The 20,335-nt window shown below is 47.6% G+C and overlaps 1 protein-coding gene across 1 annotated transcript in view; it reads left to right on the forward strand.

Moving 5' to 3' along the window:
• Window positions 1-2,887: 2,887 nt before the first annotated feature.
• The window catches only part of BCAS3 (BCAS3 microtubule associated cell migration factor), a 504,849-nt gene continuing 487,401 nt past the window's right edge, over window positions 2,888-20,335 (forward strand). The window contains exon 1 of the mRNA XM_039320837.1: window positions 2,888-3,085. Within this exon, the coding sequence (XP_039176771.1) occupies window positions 2,954-3,085 (132 nt within the window). The 5' untranslated portion in view covers window positions 2,888-2,953. The remainder of the gene's footprint in view (window positions 3,086-20,335) is intronic.

Below are 20,335 nucleotides of genomic sequence, written 5' to 3' on the forward strand. Positions count from 1 at the left end.
CATGATGTAAAAAAGATGTTGAGACTCTAGAAAGAGTACAGAGAAGAGCAACAAAGATGATTAGGGGACTGGAGGCTAAAACATATAAGGAACGGTTGCTGGAATTGGGCATGTCTAGTTTAATGAAGAGAAGGACGAGGGGGGACATGATAGCCGTGTTCCAGTATCTCAGGGGCTGCCCCAAAGAAGAGGGAGTCAAGCTGATATCCAAAGCACCTGAAGGCAGGACAAGAAGCAACGGGTGGAAACTAACCAAAGAGAGAAGCAACCTGGCATTAACTAGTGGAACAACCTGCCTCCAGAAGTTGTGTATGCTCCAACACTGGAGGCTTTAAGACGAGATTGGACAGCCATTTGTCTGAAATGGTATAGGGTTTCCTGCCTGAGCAGGGGGTTGGACTAGATGACCTCCAAGGTTCCTTCCAACTCTTGTTATTCTATTATTCTTTTAAATGAATAACAAGAAATCTGCAAATTTCCCTAACAGGCGCTGCTATGCAGTGTTTCTCTTACTTAACTTGCCTATCACGGTGGATGTTATTGAGGAAGTTCTTGGATATACTTCAAAAAAACCCTTGGCTTCCATGGCTATGGCTATTTTGACTGGAATTATGGGGGTTGTAGTCCATCTGAAGACATCCAGCTGCCCTTGCTCAAGTAGCCCGGAGCTTATGTGCTTCAAAGCAGTAGAATTAAAAAAAAGAAAGCCTTGGGCCAATAAATCATCTACAAAGCTTTCTGTTTTTGCAGCTTTCACATTTTATAAAAGTCTAATGTGTGTGCTATTTCTTCTCTTGTACTCCCACTTCATTCCCTTCACAAAAGGAGTTAGGCCTGCAAGCTTTAAATCAGCTTTATTAGGGTTTTCTCTCTCCCCCCCCCTGCATTCTCTTACTGGAGAGAAGCTCATTTAACATAATGTCTCTTAACTTCTGAGTAAATATACATCATAAATGAGTTGAAGGGAATGACCTCTTCTTTGAGCAAGTTGCAGAAGATAATAGCCATGTGGACGTGGCTCCTGATTTTCAACAATTTACAAAGGAAGAATGTTTCTTGGTTATTCTCCCCATTATTATATGCCGGGGAAAGTTCTCCTACAGGTAGTCCTTGACTTATAACTGTTTGTTTAATGAGCATTCGAAGTTATAACAACACTGAGAAGAATGACTTATGACCAATTTTTCACACTTACGACCATTGTCACGTCCCCAGGATCATGTGAATGCTCCAACGCTGGAAGTTTTTAAGAAGAGACTGGACAGCCATTTGTCCGAAATGGTGTAGGGTTCCCTGCCTGAGCAGGGGGTTGGACTCGATGACCTCCAAGGTCCCTTCCAACCTATATTGATCATCGCACAGTCAGCCAGATGTTCAGACTGGATTTGGCATTTTGTCTACCTATCGAGTCCTTACCCAGGACCTGGGATAGGCAGATGTGGATGTTTGATGGTATTACAGCTATCGTCGCAGGATGGAAGCAGTTCCTAGTAAGGCCGCCTTTTGCAATTGACTAATAGCGAATTTGTCAATGCCAATTTGTCAAGTGGTGCTCCAGTTGTTTTGGGATTGCACCCAAGGAACCTATGACTATTGGTACTACCCTTGCTTGCTTTTGCCACAGTCTTTCTATTTCTATTTGTAGGTCTTTGTATTTTGTTATCTTCTCCACTTCTTTCTCGTCTATTCTGCTGTCTCCAGGCACTGCCATGTCCACTATCCAGACTTTTTTGTCTTTCTTATCGACAGTTGTTAAGTCTGGGGTGTTATGTTGCATGTGCTTGTCTGTTTGAATTCTGAAGTCCCAAAGCAGTTTGATTTTATCATTTTCTATGACTTTCTCTATTTTATGATTATGATTATTATGATTATTATGATTATTATTATATATTTATGATGCTTGCAGTGTCCCGGGGTCACGTGACCTCCTTTTGCAACCCCCTGATAAGCCGATTCACTTAACAACCGTGTTACTAACTTAACAACTGCAGCGATTCACTTAACTGCATCGAGAAAGGTCACAAAATGGAGCCAAACTCACAACAACCGTCTTGCATGTTACTAACTTAACTAGTGCGGCGATTTCCTTAACAATTGTGGCAAGGAAGGTTATCAAGCGGGCCAAAATTCACTTAACAACAGAAATTTTGGCTTCAAGCCGGGTCATAAGTGGAGGACCACCTGTACATGAACAGTGGAATTCAAATACTTTTTGCATAGTCCCGGGGTAGGCAACCTTGGCTCTTTTATGACTCATGGACTTCAACTCCCAGAATTCCTGAGCTGGTATGGCTCAGCATGGAAACCTCTCCCTTTCCCCTCAGCGTGGCTGGCTCAGGAATTCTGGGAGTTGAAGTCCACGAGTCATGAAGGGGCCAAAGTTTCCCTCATGCTGGCTCAGGAATTCTGGGAGTTGAAGTCCACGAGTCATGAAGGAGCCAAAGTTTCCCTCATGCTGGCTCAGGAATTCTGGGAGTTGAAGTCCATGAGTCATGAAGGGGCCATAGTTCCCCCATGCTGGCTGAGGAATTCTGGGAGTTGAAGTCCGCGAGTCAAGAAGGGGCCAAAGTTTCCCTCATGCTGGCTCAGGAATTCTGGGAGTTGAAGTCCGCGAGTCAAGAAGGGGCCAAATTTTCCCTCATGCTGGCTCAGGAATTCTGGGAGTTGAAGTCCGCGAGTCACGAAGGGGCCAAAGTTTCCCTCATGCTGGCTCAGGAATTCTGGGAGTTGAAGTCCACGAGTCATAAAAGAGCTAAGGTTGCCTACCCCTGGCATAGTGTATTATAAATTTATTTTTTTAAAAAAATGACCTCATGCCAATGATTTTAAAGTAGAGTTCAGATCACGTTCCTTTTTTTCAGATGGCGGAGAGGAACATAACGTTGCTGAACGCGGCGCTCAACGTGCTTCCTCTCTCACGTGTCCCCCCCTTTCTCTTTTTTCCCCTTCAGGCATGCTTCTGGTCACAGCAGACACCCTGGGCCACGATTTCCACATCTTCCAAGTCCTCACCCACCCGTGGTCCTCCTCGCAAAGCGCCATCCATCATTTGTACACGTTACACCGCGGGGAGACCGAAGCCAAAGTAAGTTGCCGAAGGGAAGCGGGAGGCTTCTCTCTGAACTTGCCAGTGGGAGAATCAACGTGGGTGTCCTTGAAAACTGCTGGCCTTGCAGTGAAAGTCAGAGCAAGGCCACTTAGCAAAGGGTTCATATGTTTTTTGCAAAAGACTCATCTGCGTGTGGTTTTCGGGGTTTTTTTTAAAATTTCTTTTAAACAAGACGATAAAAGGCGGCTGCGTTCAATCTTAAATCAAGGAACCAACTCTTTGCCAAATATTAACTTGAGTTTGGCTGGGCCCTTGAAGGACTGAAGATCAAGAGAGCCTCGCTATAACAAGGACGTGGTTGTGGGTGCGAACTGTAGGTACAAAAATCTGTGGGTTTTTTTTTTTTGCCAGCTTGACAGAAGCTTACCAGCATCCTTGTAGACGGGTAGTCCTCGACTTATATCTGTGCATTTAGCGACCACTTGAAGTTGAAGTGCAATTGAAAAAAAAAAAAAGCAACTTACAGCCATTCCTCATACTTAGCCCTGGTGGTGCAGTGGTTAGAATGCGACATTGCAGGCTAACTCTGCCCACAGCCAGGAAGTTCGATCCTGACTGGCTCAAGGTTGACTCGGCCTTCCATGCTTCCGAGGTCGGTAAATGAGGACCCAGATTGTTGGGGGCCATGGGCTGACTGTAAACTATTTAGAGAGGGCCGTAAAATACTGTAAAGCGTTATATAAGTCTAAGTGCTATTGCTATTGCCCTTCCTTCCTTCCTCCCTCCCTCCCTCTCTAGAGGCGCAGTGGTTAGAATGCTGTATTGCAGGCAAACTCTGCCCACTGCCAGGAGTTTGATCCTGACCAGCTCAAGGTTGACTCAAGCCTTCCATCCAGTAAATAAGGACCCAGGTTTTGGGGGACAAATATGTTGACTCTGTAAACCACTTGTAAACCATCACTCTGTAACACAATTGGAAGGGACCTTGGAGGTCTTCTAGTCCAACCCCCTGCTCAGGCAGGAAACCATATACCATTTCAGATAAATGATTGTCCGGTCTCTTCTTAAAAACTTCCAGTGTTGGAGCATTCACCTCTTCTGGAGGCAGATTGTTCCACTGGTTAATTGTTCTAAAACTGTCAGAAAATTTGTCCTGGTTCTCTCCTTGATCTGTTTCCATTCGTTGCTTCTTGTCCTGCCTTCAGGCACTTTGGAGAGTAGCTTGACTCCCTCTTCTTTGGGGCAGCCCCTGAGATATTGGAACACTGCTATCCTGTCCCCCCTTCTCTTCATTAAACTAGACATACCCAATTCCAGCAGCCTTTCCTTATATGTCTTAGCCTCCAGTCCCCTAATTATCTTTGTTGCTCTTCTCTGCACTCTTTCTAGAGTCTCAACATCTTTTTTACATCGTGGTGATCAAAACTGGAAGCCGTATTCCAAGTGTGGCCTTACCAAGGTCTTGTAAAGTGGTATTAATAGAATACTTGAATTGTGGCATCTTTGATGCTTTCTCTGCTCAGTTGATTTCTTGCATATGTTTCATTACCCATCAGTCTAGAAGGAAAGGGAAATTTACTCTGTGTTTATACTCAAATGGCTTCTCTGGTAGTGGGAGGATCTTGGTCGTTCATCGACTAGGCCGATGTTTACTGCTAGCTTGTTTATCTGTATAGTTGATTGGGATGCATTGACTTCTCGATAGTTGGTCTAGTATTGATCTTGCTGCTAATCTCTGCTTATCTGGGTGTTGATTGCTGGTGAAACAACAGGGCAAGCCCCTAGTACATAAAAAGAGAAAAAAACCACTGCCTTATAACACTGATGATGTTACTTTGTTGGGTAATGAAATGTCAGCAAGAAAACCACCAAACTCAGAGAGCACCAAGGACCCTACAGTCGTCGTCCTCCTGCTCCTCCTCCTCCTGCTCCTCCTCTTCCTCCTCTGCACACCCCTCCAGTCTCTTCTAACACTAATGATGTTACCTAGTTGGGTCATGAAACGTCTATAAGAAAACCACCAAGCTCAGAGAGCACCAAGGATTCCACAGTTGTTGTTGTCCTCCTCCTCGTTCTCCTCCCTGCATCTCCCATTCTCTTCCAGCACTGATGACGTTACCTAGTTGGGTCATGAAACATCTACAAGAAAACCACCAAGCTCAGAGAGCACCAAGGATCCCATAGTCGTCGTCCTCCTCCTCCCCCTCCTCCTCCTCCTCCTCCCCCTCCTCCTCCTCCTCCCCCTCCTCCCCCTCCTCTCCCTCCTCCTCCCCCCCTCCTCCTCCTCCTCCTCCTCCTCCTTCTCCTCCTCCTCCTCCTCCTTCTCCTCTGCACACACCCCCCCAGTCTCTTCTAACACTAATGATGTTACCTAGTTGGGTCATGAAACGTCTATAAGAAAACCACCAAGCTCAGAAAGCACCAAGGATTCCATAGTTGTCGTCCTCCTCCTCCTCTTCCTCTTCCTCCTCCTCCTCTTCCTCCTCCTCCTCCTCCTCCCTGCATCTCCCATTCTCTTCCAGCACTGATGATGTTACCTAGTTGGGTCATGAAACGTCTATAAGAAAACCACCAAGCTCAGAAAGCACCAAGGATTCCATAGTTGTCGTCCTCCTCCTCCTCTTCCTCCTCTTCCTCTTCCTCCTCCTCCTCTTCCTCCTCCTCCTCCCTGCATCTCCCATTCTCTTCCAGCACTGATGATGTTACCTAGTTGGGTCATGAAACATCTACAAGAAAACCACCAAGCTCAGAGAGCACCAAGGACCCCACAGTCGTCGTCGTCGTCGTCGTCCTCCTCCTCCTCCTTCTCCTCCTCCTCCTCCTTCTCCTCTCCCCCCTCCTCCTCCCCCTCCTCCCCCCTCCTCCCCCTCCTCCTCCCCCCCCTCCTCCTCCTCCTCCTCCTCCTCCTCCTCCTTCTCCTCCTCCTCCTCCTCCTTCTCCTCTGCACACACCCCCCCAGTCTCTTCTAACACTAATGATGTTACCTAGTTGGGTCATGAAACGTCTATAAGAAAACCACCAAGCTCAGAAAGCACCAAGGATTCCATAGTTGTCGTCCTCCTCCTCCTCTTCCTCTTCCTCCTCCTCCTCTTCCTCCTCCTCCTCCTCCTCCCTGCATCTCCCATTCTCTTCCAGCACTGATGATGTTACCTAGTTGGGTCATGAAACGTCTATAAGAAAACCACCAAGCTCAGAAAGCACCAAGGATTCCATAGTTGTCGTCCTCCTCCTCCTCTTCCTCCTCTTCCTCTTCCTCCTCCTCCTCTTCCTCCTCCTCCTCCCTGCATCTCCCATTCTCTTCCAGCACTGATGATGTTACCTAGTTGGGTCATGAAACATCTACAAGAAAACCACCAAGCTCAGAGAGCACCAAGGACCCCACAGTCGTCGTCGTCGTCGTCGTCCTCCTCCTCCTCCTTCTCCTCCTCCTCCTCCTCTGCACACCCCTCCAGTCTCTTCTAACATTAATGATGTTACCTAGTTGGGTCATGAAACGTCTATAAGAAAACCACCAAGCTCAGAGAGCACCAAGGATTCCACCGTTGTCGTCGTCCTCCTCCTCCCCCCCCTCCTCCTCCTCCTCCTCCCTGCATCTCCCATTCTCTTCCAGCACTGATGACGTTACCTAGTTGGGTCATGAAACTTCTACAAGAAAACCACCAAGCTCAAGAGAGCACCAAGGAAGGCATTTGAAAATGCTAGATTTGGTTTTGACCTCGTATATGAACAGTCACCTTAAAAAAGAAAAAAATCTTGTTTATCGTTACTGTTTGGCTTGGAACCACAGCTTTTTTTTTTTTTTTTTTGTTATACTGGTTGAGTCACGTGGTTAATCTTGGCCAATCAGGGACTTTTAGCAAACATCGCAAAGTCACTTGGGGCAAAGGAAGTCAACTGAGGTTGCCTGAGAACAAGACCAAGGCAATACATGTCTGAAGGTCTGATGGAAAAAAAAAAGGGGGGGGGGGAGGGAGATTTATTGGACTGGTTTGACAAACGTTATGGGTGGGTTTGGCTTGGTTCTAATTTATTTAAATATATGCAATTTTAAGCTGGCTCAGACTCTAGAGCAGAAAGCAAGCTTTCTAACCGTCCGGAGAGAAACAAGGGACTGCAAAAAATGTCTGAGCTGCTCTAAAAGAAAAAAAGAAAAAAAAAACCCAGCCAAGTTGGCACCCTTGGGCACAAAAGCATTGCCTGGTTTTTACAGCCTCTCGACATCGTGAAGTGGGCCGAGAGCAAGGCCAAATTGGTGGTTGAGGTTGCCAAGGCCACCCTATCATTTTGAACATTTCTGTAATTGCACGGATGTGTTTTTAGCTTTTGCATGTTACAGAGGTACCTCCATTTCAGCAGTGAGAAAAACAATGTCTCGAAAACCCTTTGTTCCGAAAGCTGCTTGCGTAAATTGCTCTTTGTTGTTTGAGGATTTGGGGTTTTTTTTATTTTATTTTAGGGTGTGTGTTCCGTCTGTAACCCTTAGTTATCAGCTCTGGATTTTTCACATTCTGCAGCCTGTAATTCTTAGCCCTTCAAAGACTGGTGTTATTTTAATTCCCATTTCTACTCAAAAAGTGGTATTGGTACTGCTATACAAAAAAGCCTGGGTAAGGGACCTTGGAGTCCTAGTGGACAATCACTTAAATATAAGCCAGCCGTGTGCTGCAGCTGCCAAAAAAGCCAACACAATGCTAGGCTGCATTAACAGAGGGATAGAATCAAGATCACGTGAAGTGTTAATACCACTTTACAAGGCCTTGGTAAGGCCACACTTGGAATATTACATCCAGTTTTGGTCATCACAATATCAAAAAGATGTTGCGACTCTAAAACAGTGGTTCTCAACCTGTGGGTCGGGACCCCATTTGGGGTCGAACGACCATTTCACGGGGGTCGCCAAACAACGCAGTCTGCCATTTTTCCCCCCTTTTCCTTAGCTGTGCTACTCCCTTTTATTCTATTGGCTTTTGAAAACCAATAGAATAGACTCTCTTGAATAGAGTCTAATTCTATTGGCTTTCAAAAGCCAATAGGAATTGTCCAGGCTGTCTCTGCCCTGCTGAGCCGCCAAAAGTCCCATTCTGCAAACGGTGCTGCACCAGTTGAGTAGTCCTCGACTTACGACCGGTTGGGGGTTGCGGCATTAAAAAGATTGAGAACCACTGCTCTAAAAAGAGTGCAGAGAAGAGCAACAAAGATGATCAGGGGACTGGAGGCTTCCAATGTCATTTCCAACTCAATTCTTCTATCTATCTAAGTAGTCAATGTATTTACTCCTCCTTGTCTCTCTCCTTTCTTCCCTCTCCCCCCCCCCATACACACACAGGTACATAAATACGCACACCCCAAACTCACCAGTCCTTGTTTCTTTTCAAAGCTAGAAGTCCTCTGAAAACACCTTGAAAGAATTATTTTAGGGAAAGGCTAGAGAAATGCAGTTGGAGACTGGTTGAGCAGAACGGAAATAAGACTTTGCTGTTGCTTTTGAGTCAGTGAGGCCAGTGGAAAAGTCTGTGGGCCTGGATTAAGCCCCCTGAATCACTGGTTAATGGGATGGGATGGGATGGGATGGGATGGAATGGGATGGGATGGAATAGAGTAGAGTAGAGTAGAGTAGAATAGAATAGAATAGAATAGAATAGAATAGAATAGAATAGAATAGAATAGTTGGAAGGGACCTTGGAGGTCATCTAGTCCAACCCCTGCTCAGGCAGGAAACCTTATATCAGTGATGGCGAACCTTTTAGAGACCGAGTACCCAAACTCCAACCCAAAATCCACATGCATCGTCGGGTGCCGGGTGGGTGTGGCCCATTGGCTGGGTGTGGCCAATTGGGGGGTATGTGGCCCATTGGGGGCGTGGCTGCGGTGGTAATGGCAGACTGGGTGGGACTAAAAAGTTCAATCAATCAATTCCAACTTTGCAAGATCTTTTTTTTTTCCGGGAGAAGTTGAAATTGACTGATTGATTAACCCTTTTTTTTTTTTTTGCACACAGTGGCAGAGGCCTAAAGCGAAACGGTTTTATAAAACCCAGCTGAAGGCCTAGGACTGGGGCGACGGCACACGTGCCCACAGAGAGGGCTCTGAGTCCCGTCTCTGGCATCCATGCCATAGGTTCGCCACCACTGCCCTATATCATTTCAGACAAATGGCTGTCCAGTCTCTTCTTAAAAACTTCCAGTGTTGGAGCATTCGCTGCTTCTGGAGGCAAGGAGTTCCACTGGTTACTTGTTCTAACTGTCAGGAAGTTTCTCCTTAGTTTTAGGTTTCTTCTCTCCTTGCTTAGTTTCCACCCGTTGCTTTTTGTCCTCCCTTCAGGCGCCTTTGAAAATAGCTTGACACCCTCTTCTTTGGGGCAGCCAAAGATACTAGAAGACTGCTATCCTGTCCCCCCTTGTCCTTCTCTTCGTTAAATTAGACATACCCAATTCCAGCAACCATTCCTTATATGGTTTTGCCTCCAGTCCCCTAATCATCTTTGTTGCTTTCTCTGCACTACTTGATATTTTCATGCTTTTATTTATTTATTTGTTTATATTTTTGAGATGAGGGGGGTGACACAGTCCCTCTACCCCATAACCCATTATCAATGCCAGCCAACCCATCTCCCCAACTCTGCTTTGGTGCCCCGTCCCTCCGTCCGTCTCCTCTTCCCTCGGGTGTCTTCTTTCTTGTAATTGACATGGGAATAAAACTTTAAATAGCGGTTCCTCGGTGTACTCAGGGTTGTGTTACTCAATCGGTCTGTGATTACCCAGTGTATGTTTTCACTGATGTTTAACGGAAAAGGTGATTCTAAAATTGGCAGAGCTGTTTGGGCCAGTCTACGGTAACGTAGAAAAAGCTGGACGATTTAAAAATAGCATTTCCCGAATTCTTGATAGCTGATGCACATTGGCGGTTTCTCCACCCCCCACCCCCTCTGGCCGAATTAAAAAGGAAGCACTTACACCTGAAAATATCAGATGCGTCACTGGGCTAATTTTTTCCCCGCAGTGTTTCAGAGAGACTAGGCTGAGACCATCAGCAAATAACATCCCTTGATCTGGGTTGCGCATTGTGCCATCTGAAGCCAACTATTCTAGAAAGCATCAAAAAGAGAGAGAGAAAGAGCTCTAGTCTTAGGTTTTAGAGCAGTGATTCTCAACCTTTTTAATGCCACGACCCCCAACCGGTCCTAAGTCGAGGACTACTCAACCGGTCGTAAGTCGAGGACTACTCAACTGGTGCAGCACCGTTTGCAGAATGGGTCTTTTGGCAGGCTCAACAGGGCAGAGACAGCCTGGACAATTCCTATTGGCTTTTGAAAGCCAATAGAATTAGACTCTATTCAAGAGAGTCTATTCTATTGGCTTTCAAAAGCCAGTAGAATAAAAGGGAGTAGCACAGCTAAAGAAAAGGGGGAAAAAATTGGCGGACTGCGTTGTTTGGCGACCCCTGTGAAATGGTCGTTCGACCCCAAGTGGGGTCCTGACCCACAGGTTGAGAATCGCTGCCATAGACCTTTACCGGATCAATTCTTTGATTCGACGTTAGAGTGTTGAGAACCGCTGTTTTAGAGATTGTTGCTCAGAGACCCACAAAAGATTACCTGGAACAGGCTCCTGTAGTGACGTCTAGAACCAAACCAGCACAACGTCAGCCAGAGAACATCAGCTGTTGTCCTGGATATTTTGCAGAACATGTATAACAGTCATGGCGAATCTTTTAGAGACCGAGTGCCCAAAAACCGCCAGACCCCCTGACCCGCCCAGCTCTGCCCCACCCTTACCCGCCTGCAGGGCTACCCACCGCCTCCATGGCCCACCACAGGAGATCGCCCAGGTGGGCCCTCAGCGCCATGGTGGCCACGCCCTCTGCCCGTGCCCCGCAGCATCATCTGCAAGTGACAGGGCGTGAGGGCGGAGTCTTGACCCTGCTGCCTGGCTGCCATGTTCTTGGCTGCGCTGCTGTGTGCGGGCTGTGCCCAGGGGCCACTCTCCTCTAGGGGGGCTGCTGGTGAGGAGGGGGTGGCCATGGGGGGAGGCGGGGCTGGAGCGACGGCCCGTGTGCCCACAGAGAGGGCTCTAAGTGCTGTCTCTGGCACGCGTGCCATAGGTTCGCCACCACTGATGTATAATAAACTCAGAAGACCTATTGACCTGAGTAGTTCACTGTTGGGGGGAGATTCCAAGTGGGTTTGATATGCGTTCACACACATGTTGAAGGGTGGGACTTCAACCGCATGCTCACCAATGCCAGCTTGACTTTGTCAACCTCCATGGGAGCATTCCTAAAGCCAGTGCTGTGCCCCTTTTTTTTAATGTTTACTTGATTTATTTGTTTATATCTTTTATTATTTTTACAAATAGTTCAAACTGGCAAACACACCCAACACATTTTCCTCCTCTTAACTTCCCACAAGAATAATCCTGTGAGGTAGGTTGGCTGAGAGAGAAGGACTGGCCCAAAGTCACCCAGTTGGCTTTAATGATTATGGGAAGACTAGAACTCACTGTCTCCTGGTGATTGGCCCATAGTCACCCAATTACCTTTCATGCCTAAGGCGGGACTAGAACCCATCGTGTCCTGGTGATTGGGCCATAATCACTCAGTCAGCTTTCATGCTTAAGGTGGGACTAGAACTCACCTTCTCCTGGTGATTGGCTCAAAGTCACCCAGCTGACTTTCATGCCTAAGGTGAAACTAGAACTCACCTTCTGCTGGTGATTGGCCCAAAGTCCCCCAACCATCTTTTATGCCTAAGGCGGGATTAGAACTCATCGTGTCCTGGTGATTGGGCCATAATCACCCAGTCATGTTTCATGCTTAAGGTGGGACTAGAACTTACCTTCTCCTGGTGATTGGCCCATAGTCCCCCAACCATCTTTTTTGCCTAAGGCGGGACTAGAACTCATCGTGTCTTGGTGATTGGCTCAAAGTCACCCAGCTGGCTTTTATGCCTAAGGCGGAACCAGAACTCACCATCTCCTGGTGATTGGCTCAAAGTCACTCAGCTGCCTTTCATGCCTAAGGCAGAACTAGAACTCCCCTTCTCCTGGTGATTGGCTCAAAGTCACCCAGCTGGCTTTCATGCCTAAGGCGGAACTAGAACTCACCTTCTCCTGGTGATTGCTCCAAAGTCACTCAACCAGCTTTCATGACTAAGGTGGGAGTAAAACTCCCCGTTTCCTGGTGATTGGTCCAAAGTCACCCAGCCAGCTTTCATGGCTAAGGCAGGACTAGAACTCACCATCTCCTGCTTTCTAGCCCGGGGCTTTAATGACTAGATCAAACTACGTTTCTTTTTTGTAAGCCTGATATTTACAACCCTTTCTGTCTTTCTTCAATCAAATCGGTATGTACGTGTAAAAAAACAGTGCATCAAAAAAAACCCCTCCCCAATAATGATATCAAAGGTGGCTTTATGTTCCGTAAGGTGTCTTCTGCTGGGTAAAAAGTAAAGAGGGTGGTGGTGGCATTTGGATTCTGAAGTGTAGATGAATTTGTGAAAGCTTTTTGGTAAACTGACTCTCCGTCACCGCGTTATCAGAAGCTGACATTTCTAGAGCAGTTTACAAATCAAGACAGACGGGTGAAATTCCAAACCAGGTCTTTTTCCTCGGGTTTGTTTACGGACACAAGATGTCTCTTTTCATTTCTGGGCTAGCAGGTTGTGATGTGTCCTCCCCCCCAAACATAATGAAATCAGAGAGAGAGAGAGAGAGAGAGGCCAAATTTAAAAAAAAAAAGAAAGAAAGGGGGGGGGGAAGCAAAGAAGAAAGGTAGCCATGGGTTAGGAAAAGTGCAGTTTCCCATCTCTGGAAATAAAACTTTGAAAAGAGGGGACACGTCTCGGCCTTCCCACCCAGAGAGGTACGTAAATGGTCACGTGTTTATGTCAAGTAACAAAGCCTTTCTGTTGGGTTTTGAGACCCCAGTTTATGAGGAGCGGTTATAAAGCCGATGCAGATGGCAGAGAGCTGGCAAACCGGGTCCTTCTGGGAATCCTAGGGGAAAGAAGGGAGCAGTTGTGAAGAGAACCAAATCAGTTTGAGGTAGCAATTAAGATGCTGGCCTAAGAATCGGGAGACTGTGAGTTCTAATCCCGCCTTAGGCATGACAGCTGGATGACCTTGGGCTAATCATCAGGAGATGGAGAGTTCTAGCCCCGCCTTAAGCATGAAAGCCAACTAGATGACTTTGGGCCTCTCTCTCCCTCTCTCCCCCTCCCTCCCTCTCTCTCCCTTTCCCTCTCTCTCCCTTTCCCTCTCCCTCCCTCTCCCTCCCTCTCCCTCCTCTCTCCCCTTCTCCCTCCTCTCTCCCCTTCTCCCTCCCTCTCTCCCTCTCTCCCCCTCTCCCTCCCTCCCTCTCTCCCTTTCCCTCTCTCTCCTCCCTCTCTTTCTTTCTCTCTCCCTCCCTCTCTCTCTCCCTCTCCCTCCCTCCCTCTCTTTCTCCCTCTCTTTCACTCCTCCCTCTCTTTCTCTCTCTCTTTCCCTCTCCCCTCTCTCTCCCTCTCTCCCCCTCCCTCCCTCTCTCTCCCTTTCCCTCTCTCTCCCTTTCCCTCTCCCTCCCTCTCCCTCCCTCTCCCTCCTCTCTCCCCTTCTCCCTCCTCTCTCCCCTTCTCCCTCCCTCTCTCCCTCTCTCCCCCTCTCCCTCCCTCCCTCTCTCCCTTTCCCTCTCTCTCCTCCCTCTCTTTCTTTCTCTCTCCCTCCCTCTCTCTCTCCCTCTCCCTCCCTCCCTCTCTTTCTCCCTCTCTTTCACTCCTCCCTCTCTTTCTCTCTCTCTTTCCCTCTCCCCTCTCTCTCCCTCTCTCCCCCTCCCTCCCTCTCTTTCTTTCTCTCTCATCTCAACCCAACCTCACAGGATTGTTGTGGGAAAAATAGGAGGAGGAAGATGTGTTGGATATGTTGGCTGCCTTGAAATATTTGTAAAAATAACAAAGGTGGTATAAACACCTAATTAACAAACAGGCAACTGCTGTATTCTACTTCCACGAGGTGAAATCGACATTAGACATTAGAGGGGTTCACCATTTGATAACCTTTTTGGACTCCAATCCCTGTTGTGACCTGCCTAAGGCCCATTTGCTGTTGTGTTTGATCTCAGTGACACTGCAGTTTTATTTCCTTGACGTGGTAGCATCTTAAACGATAAAAATAATTGTTAAAAGTCTCTGATGCTCTCTGGGGTTGGTTGTTTTCTTGCAGACATTTCCTGACCCAAACACCGTAACGTCATGTTACCTAGTTACCTACTACCGTCGATGACGTTACCCAGTTTGGGTCACGAAACGTCTGCCAGGAGGCCACCAAGCTCAGAGAGCGCCAAGGGCCCTTCAAATTAAAAAGAAAGCACAAACAAATAAACTCAAAGGGCAGATTCCACGGACCACCAAGTCTTTTTCGATGTTTTTATGAACGGTATGATTAAGATCATCAGAGGGAAAAATCCTAAATGGAGCGAAAGTGCTCCCCAAATAACCATACAGGGGGGGGGAAAGGATGGGAAAAAAAAAATTCCTTTTGATCTTGAGAGGCATTTGCACAATTTAATGCAGTATCTCAGGAAACATCACAGGGATCCCTAAAACGTTCCTGCCTTGTAAAAATATTAATTTTCTGTTGGGAAATCAGAAGGGCTGGTTGGTTGGTTAGCAGAGTTCAAGCGTCACGACTGTGTTCTAACTGGAGCAAGGAAGCTGCGAGGAGCTTGAGTAAGTGTGATATCCTGGGAAGAATCAGAAGCTGAAATGAGCTCAGATGCTTTCAGGACCCTCTCACCAACAAGGGTCTATGGCAGACATGTCAAACACAAGGCCTGGGGGCCGGATGCGGCCCGCGAAGTGGTTTCATGTGGCTCGCGAAGCCATCCTGGAAACAGTGAGGGAACGGCCCCCGCTGCCTTGGCCCTGGCCCAGGCCGGCCGGGAGCCAATGTACAATTTTGTGGTGGCCATCTATGCTGAAACGCATTCAGTCTTAGCTCCACAAGGCCGTCTGGAAACAGCAAGGAACCAGCCCCTGCCGCATTGGCCCCGCCCCCTGGGTGGATGCTGGGGAGGGGTCACCCTTTGTGAGGAATGAAGAAATGCACCATCGCCTGGAAGTGGCCAGCAAATGGCCCTCGCCTACTTCACACATATCTGGCTTGATGGGCTCCAGGGGAGGGGTTTCAGCAGGCTCTTCCAATGGACCATGCCTTGGCGCTTGCCCCGGTCCCCCCCCTTCTGCCAGACACCCTCAGATCTGTCCCACTCCTGCCCAGGCCCCCACAGGCACTCTTGACGCAAATGATGTAGAGCTGGCCATGCCTACAGTAGGCCACACCCGTCCAGTAGGCCACACCTACCCTGGCCACACCTCCCCCCCCGAGGACAACCGCAATGCTGATGCGACCCTCAATTAAACTGAGTTTGACACCCCTGATGTAGAAGGACAGGAAGAGACTGGGGGCTGAGTCAAGCGAGGAATCAGCCTGGAGTCCTCAATGCAGCCCTCAATGAGTTTGAAACCCCTGGTCTATGGTGATTCTCCATCATCCAGGTCATGGTTGTCCCAAGGGTGCTTTTTCAAGGAGGCAACTGGACTTTCTTGTTTTTTTTTTCCTTTGAAGACGTTTCGCTTCTCATCCAAGAAGCTTCTTCAGCTCTGACTGGAGGGTGGGGAATGGAAGGATTTATATCCTTGCAGACAGCCGGTCATTTGCCTTCTTCTAGACTCTAGAGAGTCGTTGAGGCCACCTGGAGGTTTACTTCTGTCCTCAGGGTCAGCTGAGTAGTGCAAATGGGTGTGGAGCCTGGAGTGTGGAGTCTGAACGGATTTCCAGAAAACGTTGCAGACTCCAGGACCCATTTGCGCTTCAGTTTGAGATGGGGACCACACAGACTCATCCCCAACAGCCTGTGTGCCCGTCTTCAACAGGGAAGGGAGCCAGGGCAGAAGGCTCCACACCCATTTGCACCATTCAGGTGACCCTGAGGACATAGACAAACTTCCAGGTGGCCTCAATGACTCTCTAAAAGAAGGCAAATGACCAGCTGTCCGCAAGGAGTATAAATCCCTCCATTCCCCACCATCCAGTCAGAGCTGAAGAAGCTCCTTGGATGAGAAGCGAAACGTCTTCAAAGGAAAAACAAGGAAGTCAGTTGCCTCTTGAAAAAGCACCTTTGGGACTCTTGCCAACAAGTGTTCAGGCCAGTGGAACCCTGCAACTAAAATGGTTCAAGAAATACCGAAAAGGGTTTGATGTTGGCAAAACCAATCTGATCTTGATCGGAGATTTACAGCCAACAGCACCACCTCCTACAGTTCTTCACAAGCACCTTTTTGAGGCTGAGAAAAATATTGATTTGGTTCTGGAAAATTTCCTTTACTTCAACTGCTACCACATGCGGAACAGCAGCCCAGCATTAAGGGATCTGTCCAAAAGAAATACCAAATTGGTCACACCAGGGTTGCTGTTTGGAATCTGAAGGGTTGCTTGATTGTTGGTGTAAGCAAGAGTCCTTCTAAACTCTAAAAATAGGACCAGTTTGGGTTAGTGCAGGGATAGGCAACCTTGGCTCTTTTATGACTGGTGGACTTCAACTCCCAGAATTCCTGAGCCAACCAAGCTGGCTCAGGAATTCTGGGAGTTGAAGTCCATCAGTCATAAAAGAGCCAAGGTTGCCTACCCCTGGTCTAGTGGTTAAAGGGACAAGGCTAGAAAGAGGAAGTTGGGAGTTCTAGTCCCGCCTTAGCCATGAAAGCTGGGAAGGTGACTTTGAGCCAATCGCCGTGAGACTGTGAGTTCTAGTCTCGCCTTAGCCATGAAACTGGCAAGGTGACTTTGAGCCAATTGCCATGAAACTGTGAGTTCTAGTCCCGCCTTAGCCATGAAACTGGCAAGGTTACTTTGAGCCAATCGCAGTGAGACTGTGAGTTCTAATCCTGCCTTAGCCATGAAAGCCAGTTGGGTGACTTTGAGCCAATCGCCATAAGACAGTGAATTCTAGTCCCGCCTTAGCCATGAAATTGGCAAGGTGACTTTGAGCCAATCGCCATGAGATTGTGAGTTCTAGTCCTGCCTTAGCCATGAAACTGGCAAGGTGACTTTGAGCCAATCGCCGTGAGACTGTGAGTTCTAGTCCCGCCTTAGCCATGAAAGCTGGCAAGATGACTTTGAGCCAACTTTGAGACTGTGAGTTCTAGTCCTGCCTTAGCCATGAAAGCCAGGTGGGTGACTTTGAGCCAATCACCGTGAGACTGAGTTCTAGTCCCGCCTTAGCCATGAAAGCTAGCTGGGTAACTTTGAGCCAATCGCCGTGAGACTGTGAGTTCTAGTCCCGCCTTAGCCATGAAAGCTGGCAAGGTGACTTTGGCCTAGTCACTTTCTCTCAGCCCAGCCCACCTCACACCTTCTTGTTGTGGGGAAAATAGGAGGAAGAAGGTGTGCTGGATATGTTCGCCACCCTGAGTTATTCGTAAAAATAAAGGCAGGATACAAATAAATAATAGTAATAATAAAGATGAATGCAGGTCGCGAGTCCTCCATACAAATTAGTGCATTCTGCTGTGCTGGAAGAATTCCTTCTTTGGAAACAAAAGTGTCGAGAGGAACAGCCAGAAGGACGTAATTTATTTGCATTCCTTTGTAGTGAGTTGAGTACCTATTCCATCTCTACTCATGGTTTACCCTTTTGGAGTTGTTAGGCCGCCTCGCAAACAATTCAGATAATTGATGCAGCTGATCCCAAAGGGTCAAGTCTTGGCATATAAGACTTTCTCAATGAAAGAAGTTTGAAACTGGAGACAGTGGGATCTGAGATCTTCCAAATGGGAAGCATATTATCTGCACGACAAAATATGTCAATTAATAAACCACTCATACTTTGTCACTCAACAGCCGGACTTGCAGAATGCAATCGAGTCCTTCCTGAACTCAGATCCAAGACGTTTAGCACCAGATTGACTTGCAGGAGCCCTTTTCTGGATGATCAAGCCAATTTTGCATCATCAGAAAAGATGATGGGTTTATAATTTGCAGGTAAAGGTAAAAGTGAAAGTTTCCTCGTCGGTCAGGTCCAACTCTAGCAACGTTGTCCAAAGACAGTGTCCGTGTTCTTCTGTGTATAAGGGCTTTGTGTGGCCAGTAGGTCTTGTGATGAGTCAGATGTGGGTGTGTCAAGGGAGGGTCTTGTGATGGCTCAGGTGTAAATCATCAGTGAGAGTCTTGTGATGGGGATGTTACATCAGGTGAGGGTCATTGGGAGGTGAAGTGGGGGATTGCGTGGGATGGTTGAGGGTCGGTGTTGTTTTTGGTTAGCTGTGCGGTTGATTTGGATTCTGAGGGGTTTGTAGGCTGGTTGTAGGTCAATGTGTCTGTGGATGGAGCTGCTTGTGGAAGGCCAGGCTTCCATGAACTCATGAGCCTGGTGGCTAATAGCCCAATGAATCTCTGGAACAGTATTTTCCTCCAGGGACTCAAATGAAAGTAAGCCCTTAAATCATGGCTGTTCCCCCAGAGCCTTAGAATTGAGTAGTTTGAGGGATGCTCAGAATAACAGAATAACAGAAGGGACGTTGGACCTTCTAATCCAGAGGTCCCCAACCCCCGGTCTGTGGACCAGCACTGGGCTGCGGCATGCCAGAAACCGGGCAGCACAAACAAGCGAAGCCCCATCCATGGGATGCAGGCAGCACACAAAACCATGCCCACTTCGGTCCGTGGAAAAATCTCTCCTTACAGAACCGGTCCCTAGTGCCTAAAAGTTTGGGGTCCTCTGTTCTAGTCCACCTTCCTGCTCGAGACCCTGTACTAATCCAGACAAATAGTCCAATCTCTTCTTGAAAATCTCCAGTGCTGAAGGCAAACCGTTCCACTGGTTAATTGTTCTAACTGTCGGGAAATTTCACCTTAGTCCTAGGTTGCTTCTCTCCTTTGAGTAGTTTCCACCCATTGCTTCTTGTTCTGCCTTTAGGTGCTTTGGAGGATAGCTTGACTCCTTCTTCTTTGTGGCAGCCCCTGAGATACTGGAAGACTGCTATCATGTCCCCCCTCGTCCTTCTCTTCATTAGACTAGACATGCCCAATTCCTGCAACCGTCCTTCGTATATTTTAGCCTCCAGCCCCCTAATCATCTTTGTGGCTCTTCTCTGCGCTCTTTCCAGAGTCTCGACATCTTTTTAATATCGTGGCGACCAAAACTGGATGCCGTATTCCAAGTGTGGCCTTACCAAGGCATTGTAAAGTGGTATTAACACTGTCCGTAGCATTTTTTGGGTACCACTTGGTAATAGCTTTGTTTTAAATTATCTTACACCAGGGGGTCTTCAAACTTGGCCCTTTTATGACTTCTGGACTTCAACTCCCAGAATTCCTCAGCCAGCATGCCTGGCTGAGGAATTCTAGGAGTTGAAGTCCACAAGTCATAAAAGGGCCACGTTTGAAGACCCTTGTCTTATACACCGTCCTGGATCAGAATGGAAATAGGGCAGCCTTTGCATTTAACAACACATAAATAACCAGAACATTCGCTTAAACCCCATCTTATCCTTCCTTCTGGTTCTTGATCTCTTAACTGTGGGCAGGTCTTCAAACGGAAGAATGTTGTCTCTGAAGTTTCGACATATGGCTGCCCAGGCTGATCTCTTCCCTTTGAAAATAATTAAAAGAGTGGTCAGATTGCTGCTCCTTCACCACCAAGGCCATTATCTGATGAGAAGACGCAGCTGCTTCATCGCCTGCTTTCAGAATGCGCTCAGCAGATAGCGGTTACTGAAATAACCCATCATCAGATAGGGCTGTTCCAGGACCTGCTTGGCTCCAGCATCAAACTTGGCTTCACCTGACTTAGACAAAGTCGGAGGCTGGCCAGAACAAACAATTAATTAGCATAATTTGTCAAGTCTGTTTGCAGCGGCTTCAAAGGCAAGTCTGCTGAGGCTGCTGTCAGCTCCCACCACTTCACCCTTTGGGCTTTTGAGAAATTGAAGGAGAGGCTTTCACTTCCTCAAAGTGTCCACGCTGATTGGTGAATTCCCAAGCCTTCTACTGACTTCTGTGTCACTTTTCCTTACCTACCTCTTTTCCCTCCCCCCCCCCATGTTTAGCTACTCACAGACCATAGAATCGAAAGGGCTAGAAGGGACCTTGGAGGTCTTCTGGTCCAACTCTCTCTCTCCTCAAGGAATATGAGACCTTATCCCGAAGGTGCTTTTTCACGAGGCACCTAGACTTTCTTATTTTTCTTTGAAGGCGTTTCGCTTCTCATCCAAGAAGATCCTTCGGCCATTGGTGTCAAAAATTGACCAGCCCTCTCTCA

This window comes from Crotalus tigris, unplaced genomic scaffold, assembly GCF_016545835.1.
Source record: "Crotalus tigris isolate CLP2741 ecotype Arizona unplaced genomic scaffold, ASM1654583v1 scf7180000023712.884563, whole genome shotgun sequence".
NCBI lineage: Eukaryota > Metazoa > Chordata > Lepidosauria > Squamata > Viperidae > Crotalus > Crotalus tigris.